At 39.0% G+C, this 16,763-nt stretch overlaps 1 protein-coding gene across 3 annotated transcripts; it reads right to left on the reverse strand.

Moving 5' to 3' along the window:
- Positions 1–4,597: 4,597 nt before the first annotated feature.
- vsx2 (visual system homeobox 2) lies at positions 4,598–13,855 on the reverse strand. 3 transcript variants are annotated; one of them, XM_088303870.1, is made up of 6 exons: positions 13,662–13,855; positions 12,857–13,555; positions 12,557–12,641; positions 12,024–12,147; positions 8,037–8,217; positions 4,598–6,108 (listed from the first exon to the last, which is right to left on the reverse strand). In XM_088303870.1, exons 2-6 carry the CDS (start codon positions 13,290–13,292, stop codon positions 5,735–5,737), a joined length of 1,200 nt encoding a protein of 399 aa, XP_088159996.1. In that variant the 5' UTR covers positions 13,293–13,555; positions 13,662–13,855; the 3' UTR covers positions 4,598–5,734. The 3 variants fall into 3 exon arrangements, with proteins under 3 accessions (XP_088159996.1, XP_088160001.1, XP_088159989.1); XM_088303875.1 differs by having other exon boundaries at positions 4,598–6,045; positions 12,857–13,855; XM_088303863.1 differs by having other exon boundaries at positions 12,857–13,855.
- Between the last annotated feature and the right edge of the window lie 2,908 nt (positions 13,856–16,763).

Genomic DNA, 16,763 nt, shown 5'->3' on the forward strand with positions numbered 1-16,763 from the left:
TAAATCAAAGACTGTTCCAATCGCTTTCTTTGATTCTTCAATGCTATCTAAAAGGAGACATCTGTACCGGCATTTTCTAAGAAACATTTCTCAAAACTTCCCAAAAGCACCACACTCCAAAAGTGTCGGTTTGCAAGGCCCAATGGAAACTTGAATTTTGCAAATATTGTACCATCTTCACCACATCATCTCAAAACAAAACTCCCTGCTCAAGTTAGTTAGAATTTTTTGATCTTGCACACTTCTCTGCCAGAGAGGTGGCATTCCACATTCCTAGCGCTCGCTTCTGTCGCCAGGGATCGGACTGCCCTGGTTTCTGCCTCTGGCTGCTTCCGAGCTCGCATTGCACCTGGCCACTAAGGTCCTCCCCTCATCGCAGGTGGAACCCGTGGAAAAGAGGACGCACATTAACCTTCTGTTTTTCTTTGCCCAGGGTGGCCTCATGGGTGCAGGTCTTTGCCTTTGACCCAAACTTCCAGACCTGGCTCGAGATGATAGATCCGGTGAAATGAGTCCGGCCAAGGAGAAACCTTCTCTAATATTTTTATTCATCATAGCAATCTTTTGAGCTGTGCTGGTATGGTAAAGCCACATACAACTTAGCCCCTAGCAGATCATCACACTGAACTCGAAAGACTTCCGACAGACGCGCCTTGTTTTATAGACCAATTCCACATCCCCTGACCCAAGTCGGCGCTCCGGTGGCTGCTGATGTCTGGTTGCGCATCATAAATCTTTCTGAGATACGTTCTCAAGTCCATTTGGGGCGGCCGAAAGGCCAACCGGGGACACAACAGAGCTGACATCATTAATTCACATCACAACAAACGGTCATTTGGTCTCATCTGACCATTTGACTGTTTGGAAAACCCGAAGAATACGCTCTCGTTATGTTTCATTGAATTTAAATTCCCATCTAACGGACATCGTACTTCAAATAGTTGCAGTGTGTGTCATGCAATTGAACAAATAAACAAATCCTTCAAATTGCAAAAATGAGGTTTTATCCCAAATACAAAATAGTGGGGGTCCAGGATACACTGCTCTTTTTTTTGGCTGCGTAAAGATCGCGACATTAGGTCAAAGTAATTACATCCACTTTTACAACTTGTGCAAAACTGAAATGACATTCCACCCTGACATTTCCATCCATCTATTTTCTGTAGTGTTTGTCCTCATTACAATGAAGAAATGTGCTGATGGGAAATTTGGACCATTCTTCCAGAAGTGCATCAATATTTTTTTTTACATATGTACCTCACACTTCCACATGGTGATTTGGGCGATTTTGCAACTTGATGGATGATGGAAGCAGTCAGAACTGTTCATTTACCCGCAGTCTGCACACCACCGTCATTAATCCACACACAGCAGACAGCCTCATCTCTGGAGGCTTGATGACACATGACAAACATTGATCAGCAAGTTACAGCATATCCATTCTAAACACTATGTACGTTTTGGGTTTTTTTGCCCATCCTACCCTGATACGTGTAAATCCATTTCAAGATTGCCATTTCAGTTGTAAAAAGTAAACCAACTCTAATGTACACTAATATACTTCCATGCTTCATGCTTATGTAGTTGCTCATTCTGACCACTGAGCTGGCGTATGCATTATTTTCTTATATTAGTGGCGTAACATTGCCCTCATGTGGTCTATTATGGTATTGCACCCGAAAATTACCTACTTTTTATTTGACCCCTGATAAAAAATAAGTGCAAGATTAACACATTCATTCATACCAGAGGAACTTCTAGAATATAAGAGAACAATACATGCCTGGATACATACACAGTAGTAAAAATATGAATGATAAATAAACTGTATTAAAAAAAAGACTCATTTAGGATTTTTTCCATTTCAACTGTTCATTGCTGCTCCTATTTGATAGTTAACTACATATCTATGAGTGCACTTGCAGGGTAAAAAAACATTTTTGGTCATTCACTCCCCCCCACCCTAAAAAAAAAATCCCTTTTTTCACTGCATTAGGAAGAGGCTATGTTTGGAAAGTTTATTTTTAAACGAATTTACTGCAAGCAATCTATGTGTACGCATAAACAGAATAATGTGTTAGTTTTATAATTCCGTTAGCAAGCTGACGACGGAATCGATATGATTATGTTTAATATTGATTATGTTTAATAAATATTTCATATATTATAATGTTAGACAGCAATTTGAAGGGCATGCGAAAAAATTTCAGTATGATTATGAAAGAAGGATGTTTATGATCAGCACGATTCGTTTTGACTACAACGCCTGGTAGACAATAAAGCCATGCAAAAATGTTATCATTTAACCGCCTTATGTTTAGCAGAGCAGTGTGTGAAACATGCCATAATCATGAGCATCCGAAGAAAAAGAAACAATTCCAAATGAAGGGACAAAACGAAAAAACTTAATAGTGACATTGATTTAAATGACAAAATGTTTAAAAAAAAACATAGATGTGTTTGCTGTTATCAATATAAACACTAGAGGGCGATATAACACCACTTTGTAACACCCTCGCGTCATTCCACTAAGAGTACGTCTCTATTTAGATGAGACTCGAGCTGAGAGGCTTCCCAAAATGAGCTGCATGCACTTATTAATCGCACCAATGTCAATCATATTGCTCCAGGGGAAATTGAATGTTAATATTGCATTAGTGGAAAATCTTCCCATAAAACCCTCCCCTGATCTCACTCTGCATGGATGGAGATGATCTTATGGTGGTCTTTTGCGAAACACACAGTGATGTAAGGCCCACTGTGAATGACCTCGTGGTTTGCAGTGTAAACATCTGGATCTTCCACAAATCTGATCTATCATAACCTCTTCCTCTTTCTCTCTATCTCGGAGGATTAAATAGATTTGCACTTAGAGGACTAATCCTCACTCAGTTGCATGTCTTGGCCTCAATAAATGAATTTGGATGGAACTTTGCAGATGAGGGCAACACTCAGCTCGGACTGAAAGCATGTTGTTGTAAGTTTAGTGAATCCCGTTGCTTGAAATGTGATCTGAATCCTACAGATGAGTTAGTGTGAATTTTTAAAATGCATTAAAACTGGATGGGTTTAAAAGATATTTACGGTGTTTGGTTGGAGGGTTAATAAGATTTCAGCAAAGTGAAAGAAGAGAAAAAAAATCATGCAGCGTTCAAAGCATGAAATAGAGAGTTAACATTAATGGTGTCAACTTGTTCCACAAAATAGTTGCTTACTTAAATGTTAATCAAGCACTTCACAATGAAAATTACATTTCATTGTTAAATGTCTTATATTCTATCAAATGTATGTATGGATGGATGTGTAAAGAAGGACAAAACATTAGGTACAGCTATTTGTTGTGCTCTCATTTTCAGTGTATGCAAGTCAAGAGGAGTGCAAATGTTTTACTGTGTTTTTGTTCACAATTCTTGTGAAAAAAACGTTGTTGGCTGTTTTCTGGTGGGGTTGGAACACATTAAACTGATTTGAGATGATGCATCTTGAGAACGAATCACAATCTGATCTCCAAAAATCAGTGTAGAGTTAGTATTAATTATTTATAATATCATAGATAATTTATATAGCTGTTGTCAGGCAGAATCCTTATCCCTTCAAAATGACATATTTGTTTAACCATAAATATTACGTTTTCAAAGTGCAAAAGCTCTTTTGAACACTTTTGATTGGTCTGTAATTTGTAAAAAAAAAAAATAATAATAATAAAAATAATAAATAGCACCCACTGACCAATAGTATAGATTTGTGCAAAAAATATGAAATTTACAAAATCGTGACAATGGAGGTTTCAGCTCGACGCAAGTGATATACAAAATATATATGACATTGAAAATCAATATTTAAAAAATGCATTTTCTTTTAAATAAGGTGTTATCAAATCATAAAAAAGAACAATGCTGTTTTGGAAAGGAAATATGTTTTAATATGCTTTCATGTCTTTTTTTTAATGTTATTATTATTTTTACAATATTTTATGTATTTTAATTTAGTTGTATGAGGTTATCTAAAGGACAATGTGAGTATACTTGCCAACGCTTGTATTGATTGTTACTTTTTCTTTAGTGTTCATGTACCGTTTGTAGGTATACTGTATCAACATTTTCATCATCTTCCAGTGACATTCGAGTTCCAACCAAATGTCCACTCTGAGAAGTTAATCTTTTTTAAACGGCTGTTTAAATTAACAAAGTGGAACACTTTGGAGAAAGTGAAGTGGCCTTCAAGTAGCTTGATACAAGACATTTGAACACACAGGAGCGGTGCGAAGTCAAGCTGTCATTCTTTGGATGTAGATAAGAGGATGGATGAGCGGCTTAAGTGTTGGCTGTTAAAGTGATTTCAAATCAGACAATCTCTGCTTGTGGCTGTTTTCGCTCTTGTTGCCCGGCCCCTCACCCTCCCCTCCAATTTCATCTGAAATTGAAGGCTCTCAACTGCGACGGATTATAGGAGCTAACCCTGGCATGTAACCGGCGGGAGGGAGGGAGGGGGGTTGCGCTAATGAGGCGAGCCAGCAGAGCATCAACAAGTAGCTTCTGCACTGAAGAGGCGATTTGCAGTGTCAGACCAGTTAAGACCGAAGAAGAGTTCCACGACGGACACCAGAAAGTCACATTTAATAATAAAAGATGATTTCTTTTGGCGGCTCTGTGAGCGACACATTTTTGGAAGTGGAACAAATGGTGCCATGGAAAACAGCAGTCATATACAGCAGAGGTTCTCAAACCGAGATACGGGGACCACAGGGGGTCCATGAGCTGTAATTTGGGGGTCTGCAAAATAATTAAAAAAAAAAAATGTTGGAACATTTTTTTCACGTATTTGCCTACATATGGGGACTGGTGTGCCAATAAAACAAATACTACAGCAATTACTCCTCCCTACCTCTTCCTTTGGACAGTTAAAAGATTTGATATGATTGTGGCATGCCAGATCTAATAATCCTGCATGCTTTCAGCATTTTTAGTTCTTCCACTTTTTTTTTTTGTTCATGTTGGAGAGCCAAAATATTTGCATCTTGAAAACACATACCTGGGGATAAAGTAGTAGATAAATCACATCTTTTGCAACTTTAAATGCGCAACATATCTTTGGCAATGTTCTGCCCTTCTGACTCAGTGACTGCCTTCAATCGGGCTCTCATCTTGTCATGCGGAAAATTATGTGAAAATGATTTGTCTTTTTCTCAATGAGAATTGAACTTGCTAGTCACTTTTTCGAAATGTAGTCGCAAGAGCGATCAGAAGAGTTGCTAAATATAGCATCCAAATTGCAAAAGTGGAAACACTAAGTGGTGCAGTGGATGAATACTATATTTAATTCAGTTGAATTCGGGACATTTCTTTCTATCAAACAGGTCATAGTTATTCAAGAGATGAAAAACAATTCCCAGGGCATTGACGGGTGCACATGGAGGTATGGTTAATTGGTGTCAAAATTAATGGGGGGGGTCCTTCTAATTTTTTTTACTATCAGGGGTCCCTGGACCCAGAAAGTGTGAGAACCCCTGATAAACAGCATAACACAGAACAACAATTGAATTCCTTCTCCTTTTAGAGGACCGACTGCTGGATGGTTTGCATTGAAAATGTCAACATTCAGGATGTAAAAATTAGAGAAAAAAAGTGCTTTTGCATCTTCTGTGTAGCAGTGAAACATCCTCGTGAGAGTCCAGATGCAGGCTGCTTTAGAAGAGCCGATGAGTGGCGAGCGCCCCGTATTGAGTGTTCAGTCTTTAAGGGCTGTGCGCCTCCTCGGCGGGACTCCGAGTGGCGGCGGACTTCTCCTGCTCATCCTCGTCCAGTCTGTCGTGACAAACTGTCCCGAGCACTTTGGCACTGTGCTCCTGTGCTTTGGCCCTAAGAGCAGCGATGCTGTTCTCTCTCAGTTCCTCTTTAGAAATAGTTGACTCGCCCTTCGACCTCCTCTCCTCCACCTCAGAGTCTTCGGCCCTCTGAGAGCTGGGCCGCGGTGGCGGCGGTTCGTCACACTTGCCGGCCGCCGGCTGAGGGGGCGGCGGGGTCTCCATGGACTTTTTGTGCATCCCTGCAAAGAGTTGCGGGCATTCAGATTTAGAATAGCGTCTGTTGATTGGTAAGCCATCTTGAACTGAAAACAGCAAGCAAAGAAGGTTGTGGTTTAGAACAGAATGTTGCAAAAGACAACAGCTGTGAAGGAACAAGCTTAGAGGGTGAACATATTCAATGGAATGGAGAACGTGGAATGTTCGGTTTTGCAGAAAACATAAAGGATGATGCTCGATGCATACCAAAAGTGGTTTCACTGAATTAAATCTTCAAGCCGTGCATAATGTGACAGTGGCTTGAACATTTTTTAATCCACGGCAGAGCATTTGTTAAGTACAATTCAGCTCAATTCAGATTTTAAGTGAAATACATTTGCATTTAACTTTTGTGCACTTCATTTCCAAACATTTATGCGTGAAATGAATAGCTTTTACATGCAATACATTTTAATTGGATTTTTATTTTCCAATATTTAAAAAAAATAACATGTTCAAACTGTGATTAATGTTTTAGTGGCTGATACCGGAGACAAATATATATTTTTTTAAGGTGGTAAAAAGAAAGAAAGAAAGACAGACAGACAGACAGACAGACAGAAAGAAAGAAAGAAGGAAAGAAAAAAAGAAAGGAAGAAAGAAAGAAGGAAAGAAAAAAAGAAAGAAAGAAAGACAGACAGACAGAAAGAAAGAAAGAAAGAAATGTTTAAGTACCACTGACTTGAAAGGTAGGTTGTGAGGAAGTACAGCACAGAAAGGTGCAACATGAAAAAACAGCTAGTTGATATAGGAGGAAGAAAATAGATGTAGCCTAGTATATGAAGGAAAGAAGCAAGAAAGAAAGGAAGGCAGGAAGTACGGGAGGAAGGATGGAACAGACTGACAGTGCATGGATCGGAATGTTACAAAGGAACAGACTCTACATTGATAGGAAGGAAGACAGGGACAAAGTAGGAAGGGTTGGAGAAAATGATGCTTGAGGTTAGAGAAGTAGTTGAGTTGGAAGGAAGGAAGGTTAGCAGGTAGAATTGAAGGAAGGAAAAAAGGAAGGAAGGAAGGAGATCAAATCTGAAGGAACTTACGAGACTTGAACAGTAGAAAGAGATGAATGTAGTAAGGAAAGAATTGAGGAAGGTTGTAAGGTTGATAGGAAACTTTAAAAGTAAGAGAAGGGGAGGAAGGATGAAGGATGGATAGATGGAAAAAAGGAAGAAATTTAGGAAGGCAGGCCGAAAGAAATGTTGGTCAGTCGGAATGAATGAAGCAAAGGTAATTCATAAAAGAAGGAATCAAAATCGTCTTTATTGGCCAAGAATGCCAGAAACGCACAAGGAATTTGTATCCGGTGGGATGAGCCACACTAGTATTGCAGTAAAAGGCAACCATAGCAAGAAAAAACATTTTGTATATATTCCGCTGCCCTTTGATGACCCCAATAGTTCATAATGTGAAGTTGGAAGCTGAGAAGGTGTAATAATAATATTCCCTTTATTAGTCCCACAATGGGGAAATTCGAGATTCGAACCCAGGCCTCCTGGGGAGACTGGGTCCTGAACGCGGCGCCTTAGACCACTCGGCCATCCTGTAGCGTGGCGTCAAGGATGCATTGACTGAGCCTAACTACGATGAAACAAAGAGCGGCAGAACGTGCAGTCTTTTTTTTTTTTTTGGGACCTTAACTGTGTTACTCGGTGTTGCCTCCGTGCTCCACAGGGTTCTGCAACATCTCCAAAAAACTTTCAAGCATAGACTCCGTTAAGCTTAGCAAGTCTTTTCTCGTGTAAGTTAGCAGTGTAGGGTTGCCAAAAACAAACACAAGGACCCAATCACAGAGTCGTTGGCATTGGCCGCATCTTGATATTAATCCGAGGAAATTCGATGAGTCGGAAGGAAGGAAGCATCGCTAGGAGGATGTCGGTAAATGCTAATTATCCAATGTCAGCATTCAAAGTAGGGATGGATGGATGAGCACGTAAGAATGAGGAAGAGGAAGACGACGAGGAGAGCGACTCACCGAGCAACCAGGGGGCACAGGACTCCATGATGCCGTCCTTCGCTGACTTGAGGATGGACTCCGGCAGAGGGATGGAATGCCTGACCATGGCCCCGTAGAGGCCGTACTCGGCCATGACGGTGCTGCGACCCCAACACTTCTCTCGTTTCCTCCATTTGGCTCTGCGGTTCTGAAACCACACCTGGAAGGACACAACAACCTTCTGACTATGCTTGTAGTTTGCATTCACTAACAACTGGAGCGCATTCTGCCGACAGCTGTTTCTCGTCGACGGAATAGAATCTCAAGTCAAGTTGAGTGCCCGCTTATTTTCAAGCAGGTCAAGTCAAGAAATGACTCGAGTTAAGCGAGTCATGACTTAAGTCATGCAAGCTTGCTCGGTCACAACGCTGCTCGCACATTTCTTAGTCGAGTCTTTCATAAGTTGTAGCCGAGCAAATCCTAAACTTGGAGACTTCAGTCTGACTCGGGTCAAGTCATGTTGACGCCAGTCCCCCCAACTCTGGGAGGTTATAAACTTGTGCTCAATATGGCAGTGATGAGTACATTCTAATGAGGAACTCATTAACAATGATGGACCTGTTAAGAGTCGTACACGCTGGAGCGGGGCATAATGACCAATTAGTCCATTAACTGATCAGTTCAATCGTGCGGGAATTAATTGTTGATTAATCATGTCTTGAAGTAATTGAAGCAAAATGGAGTACAATACTAGGCTGGAAACATCAGACGACCTCCTGATTCAGTTTGTGGCCCGGGGTGTGTGTGTGGGTGTGTGTGTGTGTGTGTGTATATATATATATATATATATATATATATATATATATATATATAAATTTTATTTTTTTTAAACTAATCATTGCAAAAAAGCCTACTCATGAAATATATTAAATGGACTGTATGTGCAAAAATATCTCCTTTTCCCGACTATCTGCTATTATTATTTATATGTTGCTAAGAAAATACAAGCATGTTTGATCAATTTCCATATAGTGCCATTAACAAAATATAGTCAAATATTACAGACAGAATGCATTCATTATGAAAATAATTTAAAATCGTATGAGTTGTTTCTTTTTTTTTAAGGTGGCGCCAACTGCGGAAAATAGATGTCAAGTGTCGATGCAATCAGTCAGATAACATGTGTCGTGGGTGTGGCACATGTCTTATTTCTGTTTTGAGCAAGTCCTCAGAGGGCCATGTTGAATTTATGAAAAACTGTGAAGCAACTATGAAACAAAAGTTTACTATTGAAAATTCTGAGCATTGGTAGGTTGGGAACCTCTGCAGATCTCAACTTGATGTAAAAAATGACAAAGTGGAATGGTAAAGTCAAATACAGGTTAGATATTGCCAAATAAACTTCATCTATTTTTTTCAAATTGAATTAATAACCAATCTGGCATTGTGAAAGTGCTCATTAATCCTGAGTCAATGATTTAGAAAAAAGGGAAATTGGGATTTTTGCTGGTGTAAATTGCACACCTGTGACTTCAATTCCATATGTTAACGGGATTATTCTTTTTTGATTTTACTCTTTCACTGTTTTGATATTTTCCTCATGACCCATTTAAAAAAACAACACAATTTGTTTTTGTTTTTTTTACGGGATCTGCGCAAATGTGGTGGAAACATAGACAGTTCGAAAGACTGATTCAAGCTCCTTATGTCAACACATTCTCCATTGTCCAATAAAAATACAGTACTTGACTTGGACTGTTTTACTGTTTCAAGATCAGCCTCCATGATCGTTCATGGGGAGCATGTTTCTGCAGGAACTTGGAGCAAATGTGGTGGGAACAGAGATAGTTCTTGGGACACGGTGGCTACGGTCCCTTGATTTAACACACAATGTTCAACCTGAAAGTCAAACTTGACTTGGTACAGCCTCAGTACATACAAATTTCGTAGCACCTAAAATACACTTTTGAATATTTACATTTGTGTCAAAAAAGACATTTGGGGAGTTTTTTTTTTCTATTGCTGTCAAATATCCAAACGGTAATAATGTTGCTGACATTTTTGTTTAGAGGAGTGACGAGATTTTTTTTTCTGATGTCAAAGATGTGCCTTGGTTCCATAACGTTTGTGGAAATAACACAATTTTCAGATGACGTTTGAAGTAAGCGAGGAAGAGCAGCTACCCTGGGGCACACCGCCATCTGATTGAAAAATAAGTTAATTTCAGGCCCGATCGATGGCGGCCAGGCGGGCAAATATCACGGGAAATTAAACTAGCGGGACTCGGGGGAGCAACGCCATTGACCCGCGCTAATAAATTCAATGTACTTATTTCATTTGAGCTGCCATCCCCCTTGCGCAGCAGCCCCCGCAGCCGGTCTCATTTAACTAATTACACTCAATGAGCAGAAATTGGGTGTTAATTTTTATTTAGCAGAGAAGCCAGCCCGATCCTATTTATTTATTTAAATTATTTGCATGTGCTATTATTTATTGGGATGTGTTGCGGGGCCTTAATGAGAAACGAGATTAAAAGGCGGGTTTGCGCAGGCAGATGGATGGTGCAGAGGTCACGCCGCAATCTTCTGCCGCCTTGATCGCTTGATTAGGTCGTTAGTGTCTGCTTCCACACAACAAATTGTTTCACTTTCCAAGTGAGCCTGAAGAGAAACGATGTGTCCTGGGTCGAGGGAAGGCATCACTCAGGTGTCGGAGAGATGAGCAACGGCAACGTGCAACGTGCACAGGTGCATGGAAAACTTGTGCAAACGTCGCCACACTAAAACGGGGCATTTTGGAACTCTCACAGGCCAGAACATTAGGTACGCTTAGATTTGTTTTACGGTAAAACTGATAAAAACTTTTACCCCCAAAATTTTGGGGATTTCGCAATATTTCTTGTTTTGTGCTTGATGTTTGCTCCTCTCGTACACAAATAAAAGCAGCCAAAAATATTGGAAACAGCTGACTCTGATGACGTATGGTGCACATTACAACCATAATAAAACCTAAATTTCCCCTCAGACAGTGTCAATCAAAACTGAGTATTATGCTTGCAATGGTCAAATTCATGCAAATGTCGTGCAAATGCTCATAATAAAGCGTTGTGTGAACGAACAATGAACGAATGATCTTTTTACATTATAGGCGATACAAAACGATATCTGTCTAATTGGCTTAGATATATATATATATATATATATATATATATATATATATATATATATATATATATATATATATATATATATATATATATATATATACACACAAATGTAAATAACCTGTCAATTATTTTGCTGATTATTGATGATCATGTTTTAATACCCAACCCTTAATTAAAAAACAGGACATTATTTGAAAAAATAAACAGGAAAATTATGATTCAATTACAGGTCAAGTCTAACACATGTGATGATCATTGGTTTTCAGAGTAAAAGCAGATATTTGTAATATACATGTCATACATATATATATATATATATATATATATATATATATATATATATATATATATATATATATGTGTGTGTGTGTGTGTGTATGTATATATACATATATATATATATATATATATATATATATATATATATATATATGTGTGTGTGTGTGTGTGTATGTATATATACATATATATATATATATATATATATATATATATATATATATATATATATATATATATATATATATATATATATATATGTATGTATACCTACATGTCATGTATACATATATACATATATAAATACTGTATACATATTTAAGATTGCGATGGAGGTGTCTAGGCAAAAGCAGAAATTCAAAAGACTTCAACAGGTGATTGTAATTTATAGTACATCTTTTTTAAATCCTTAGAGTTATATCAAAATATAATTAAATAAACCAGTTTTATTTGAGATTAAAACAGTGCTAAAATATATAAATGTACATAATGTAAAGTGGAGGATTGTTAAATACGAAATTGGGGAAAATCTTTGATTTGTGGTGACAATGTAGGCCTAGGTGTGTGTGAATGAGTCTGACCTGTATTCTGTCTTCAGGTAATTCTGTTTTCATGGCCAACATCTCTCGTGCGTACACATCAGGATAATGGGCCTCGTTAAAGGCCTTTTCGAGCTCCTCAAGCTGGTACGAGGTGAATATGGTCCTTTTTGAACAAAAAAAAAAAAATCCAATGCTCAATTCAAACACAAACCCAATCATTCCCCATTTTTTATGGAATTACATATCTTTTCTTTTAAATTGAAATATATCCAAATTATATTCGGGTAAAACATGTCGTGATCTCAAGCATACCATGCACACCTAATTAGAGCAAATATTTACTGCAAAAATGGTGCTTATAATAAAAAAAGTATCAATATAAATGAATTACATTTAACATATCGTATAACAAATTGTATCAATTGTTATTCTATTTTTAGAATTCTTTATGGCACAAGAAAGGCGAAATAGTTTGATGTCAGAAAAAAACGTTGTACATCAGAAATTGTCATTGACATTTATTTTTCTCTCTTTCTTTCTAGCAGATTTTCAATGCTGAAATCATCACTAACCTGTGTCGTCTTTTCTTGCGTTTCTTGCTCTGAGCTATTGAAGACTTGGACAGTTTTCTTTCACTGGAGGACAAATCCTCCGAGTCTGCACAAGGAAAATGACAATACTACATTTGATTAATATTTTACGTGGACAAAAATAAAAAAGACAATTGCCATTTTAATACAACCACAAATCAAAATACACTAATTTAAAAGTCATTTTTTTATATTGTTTCGTTGTTTTACAAAATAAAAATGCATTTTCTTTCCTAAAGGCAAACTGATTTCCAGCATGAACTGATGAAAAGAAAGGCTGACCGGAGCTTGCAGACTGCACGGCGTCCATCCGCCCTGCAGAGGAGTTGTTGTGCGGCCGCAGGAGAACATCTTGCGGGTCCAGCACGCCCTCCAAAAACGCGGGCTGGCGGTAAAACGCCGGAATCCCACCGGGGCCGATTAATCCCATCCCGACACCCATGCCAGCGTGGCCCAGGACGGACCTGGCCGCGATGAGATGCGCCCCTGCCGGCAAGGAGCTCAGCGGGCTCCTCGGGGCCGCGGAGGGCTCCTTGTTGAGTCCCAGGATCTCCTGGATGCCAAAGCCCGTACACCTGCTGGGCGGGTGGATCACGGTGGTCTTGGCCGAATGCTGCTGGTTGTTGACGCTGCTGCCTCCATTTGCGCCCAGAGGAGGTCTTCGCGTCTCCACGGAGTTCAAAGTTGCCGACAACACCGCGCCTTGTTTGCCCGTCATGGTGGCTTGGCTTCGGCAAGGATTTTTTTTTTTCTTTCTTTCTTTTTTTTTTTTTTTTTTGTGTGTGTATCTAACAGGCTGCTCCCCAGTGCATGGTCCTCTGTGCACAACAAGTGCATGCGGGGGCTTCTTTACAAAATGGTCCCTTTATCCAACAGGTCCAGCGGCAGGGCCCAGCAGCCAATCAGCAGCGAGGATTCAGAATTCCTGTGGATCATCATGGATGCATACAGACAGACGCCCTTTCCTCACACTCATAAAATCTTGTGATTAGAAAGACACAAGCAATTTACGGTAGGAAAGGGAATATAATTTAAAATTAGGTGCATTTAAACATCAATTTCCTTTTTGGGGAACTAAAATCCTCACCCAAAACACTTTCTCATTTTGTTTTTCTGCAGCTCATCGACGCATAATATATCTCCAGATGCTGTGTGTGTGCGCGTTGGGTATTCATCACACGCAAATAATCAAAGACCCTCCACAAAACACGACGGGTGGACAGACGACGTGGAGCCAGCGTGTTGTGTGTGCTTGTTTGCTGGCTGCATACGAGGGTCTCGCACCGCGTGTTAATCCCACAGCAGCAGATTAAAGAGTAGACAGAAGACAAGAAGATGATACATGTGGCTGGGCAAAAGAGGCTGGGAAAGGGACAGATCAAATCACATTAGAATTTGTTAATAGATTTTATTAAAATATTAATAATTATTATATTTATGATTATTATAGGTTTATTATTGTTGTTATTTTTAATAACAATAATAATGCATATTGTTATTACAAATAATACAAAAAATTGCATAGAATTTGTTTTATTACCTTTCACATGTATACAGAAAATTATCGATCATTCATCCAAAAATTGATGAAAATGTCAAAATGGGCCTTAATCCCGAGAGGATAAGGTTAAAACAAAAAAATAAAAAGAAAAAGATAGCATGCAATTCTAAACGCGAATATAAGCATTTTTTTAACGAAAATACATTCGGCTGCAAGATGGAAAATTTGAATTCTTATACGTCACAGTCCTGGGTGCCTTGTGTCCAAATTATTTCTTAATAGTGTAACAAATATGGAATAAAAATATGCATTTTTATAATTTGGTCCCTTATCAAATTATTCAACCAAAAATAAACAAAACAAAACAAAATGAAAAGAAGTGTATCTGAAATATTACTCAACTATTTGTTGGCGGAGGCAGCACATTTTTGAGGGAGAGGGGATCTTGGCCAATTCATATTGTTTTTCACTAAAGAGAAAAAAAATACTGAAAAAGCAGTTTGCCATTGAGAATGCAATAGTAATAAAAATAATAACAGTAATCGACAATACTTTCATCTATTACTTTTCAAATGCACTGTGTTGCCATTTAGAGCCGTTTGGCACAACGGCTGCAGTAAAACATGCCTCCTAATGTGTTTTGACTCACTTGGCAGTGACGGACTCGTCAATGCTTTGTTGGGAAAACAGCCTTAACAGTTGAGAATTAACAGCACATTTAAATGCATGGCGCAGTATTTATTTACTATAATACTGACCTCAGGTGCTCCAGTCAGTTGGCATCCTTTGCCTACATTACCATATCATCTTCAGCGTACAACTGAGAAAGTGCAATATTGACTTCGAGAGTCATCACTGTGTGCACATCCACTGATCCACTAACAAAGTGGTAATTCACATCAAACATTTGGAAATGAGCCGCTGATTTGGAGGCAGGAACATATTGCTGCTCCAATTAGTGCCGGGCCTGTTGGAAGTAATTAGGGCCTATTTAGTGGAAATTCCATTAATGAAGAAATCAATGTTATTAGGATATGTTAATGAAACATCAGCCTGTTGGGATCCAGCCATTTATTAACATGGAAAAGGATGAGGGGGGTGGCCTGGTCAGTGGCGGAGCTATGTGGTGGTCACAATCTGGCCACCCCACATCAATTCGCACACTTAATTTATATTAACTACGTATTTTAAAAAACGAAAAATCAAATAACAACTGATCTGAATGCTAAAAGAAAGTCTTAAGAAAAGAACAGGTGACTCGTACAAGTCAACATCAATGAAATTCATTCCTTTCACACCAAAGCAAGCAAATCACATTGCTGAGAAATCATTGTTCCATCAAGCCCGGAGTGAGTCATCTGTCCATTCTGATTGATTCCCGCTGGGCCTGGCTAAAATTTGTTGACAACACTTAAACATTTCCATTACCTTACTGAATGTATTTGGTTTGCGGTAAGCAAGCCAAATACATTATCTACAAACAGCAGTACTGCTGACACATAAAACCATGTCTGTATGAAATGACTCATTAAAGAATCATGACACAAACACAAATTATTAAAACAAAGTGCAGTGTAAACCGCTTTAATCTTGCTTGTTGAACAGAGTTTGATGAATGTGTCTTGTCAGTATAAAAAAAAGTCCCCTTTAACGGTATCTTCTCAGACTTGTTCAAATAAACTGATGGTATGAATGTAACTGAAGGGAATGGTAAACTATCATTGATTGATACACTAATAAGGGTCAAATTGTATATCATGACTAAAATGTTGTCAACTAAAATGGCTCAGTCTGAGTCCTGAAACTCACAGTCACGGTTTCATGAAATAAAATGACACATACCTAAAACCTTGCTAAACAGGAACAAACCAAAGTCAAGAGCAGCATTCCCAAAAGTGAAGATTTAAGTGATTTTTGTGTCATGGTCAGCGCATCTACAGAAGCGACTTGTTTGTTTGTTGATGGAGAGCAACACTTTTCGGCTTGTTCTAATCTCCCGCATGTGCACGGCGGCATGCTGATTTGTATGCAGAGGACGCCGCCTAATAAGGCTCCAGATTAAGGGAAGATTTACAGTATCTATCTGGTGTAAATGGTGGTGCCCATCAAAGAGCATGCGGATTAACAAGTAAACAGATGCTGTGAAACAAAAAAGTCTGAAGAGGAACAAGAGCACCACCATGTATGACGATGGTGCGCTGCAGTGGAAAAAACTCCGGGAGATGGCTTCAACTTGATGACAGCACCCATGTGGAGCAGAGTCACCAGCATCCCCCCTTATAAAAAAAAAAATACAAAAAAAAAGTTTTTGCAAGGTCAGCAGCTTTCTCATGGCCTTACTATAATTACTGGCATGTTTGGAAGCTGCCCACAGACATTGCTTAATTAGGCAAGGACTTGATTAATTTGCACTAATTGACGGCTAATTTAAGAACTGGGGGGCACATCGGACTGACATTTGTTGGGGCTCACAGGGTATGTAGGGTTAAGGCTCGGAGCAACCCCGCCAGGCCGTCTGCCTCCATGTGGAGGAGCAGGCCTGCGGACAGTGAGCCGGCCAAACGTGGTGACAGGCAATATTGATAGTGTCAGTATAGTTCCCATGTCAGCGCCGCATGGGGAGTGATACGTGAACATTATCATCTGACGTGGTCAATTTGGAGCTGGGGATTAGAGATAAATTCACTG

This window comes from Idiotropiscis lumnitzeri, chromosome 1, assembly GCF_059441095.1.
Source record: "Idiotropiscis lumnitzeri isolate Australia: NSW breed Sydney's pygmy pipehorse chromosome 1, RoL_Ilum_1.0, whole genome shotgun sequence".
Classification (NCBI taxonomy): Eukaryota; Metazoa; Chordata; class Actinopteri; order Syngnathiformes; family Syngnathidae; genus Idiotropiscis; species Idiotropiscis lumnitzeri.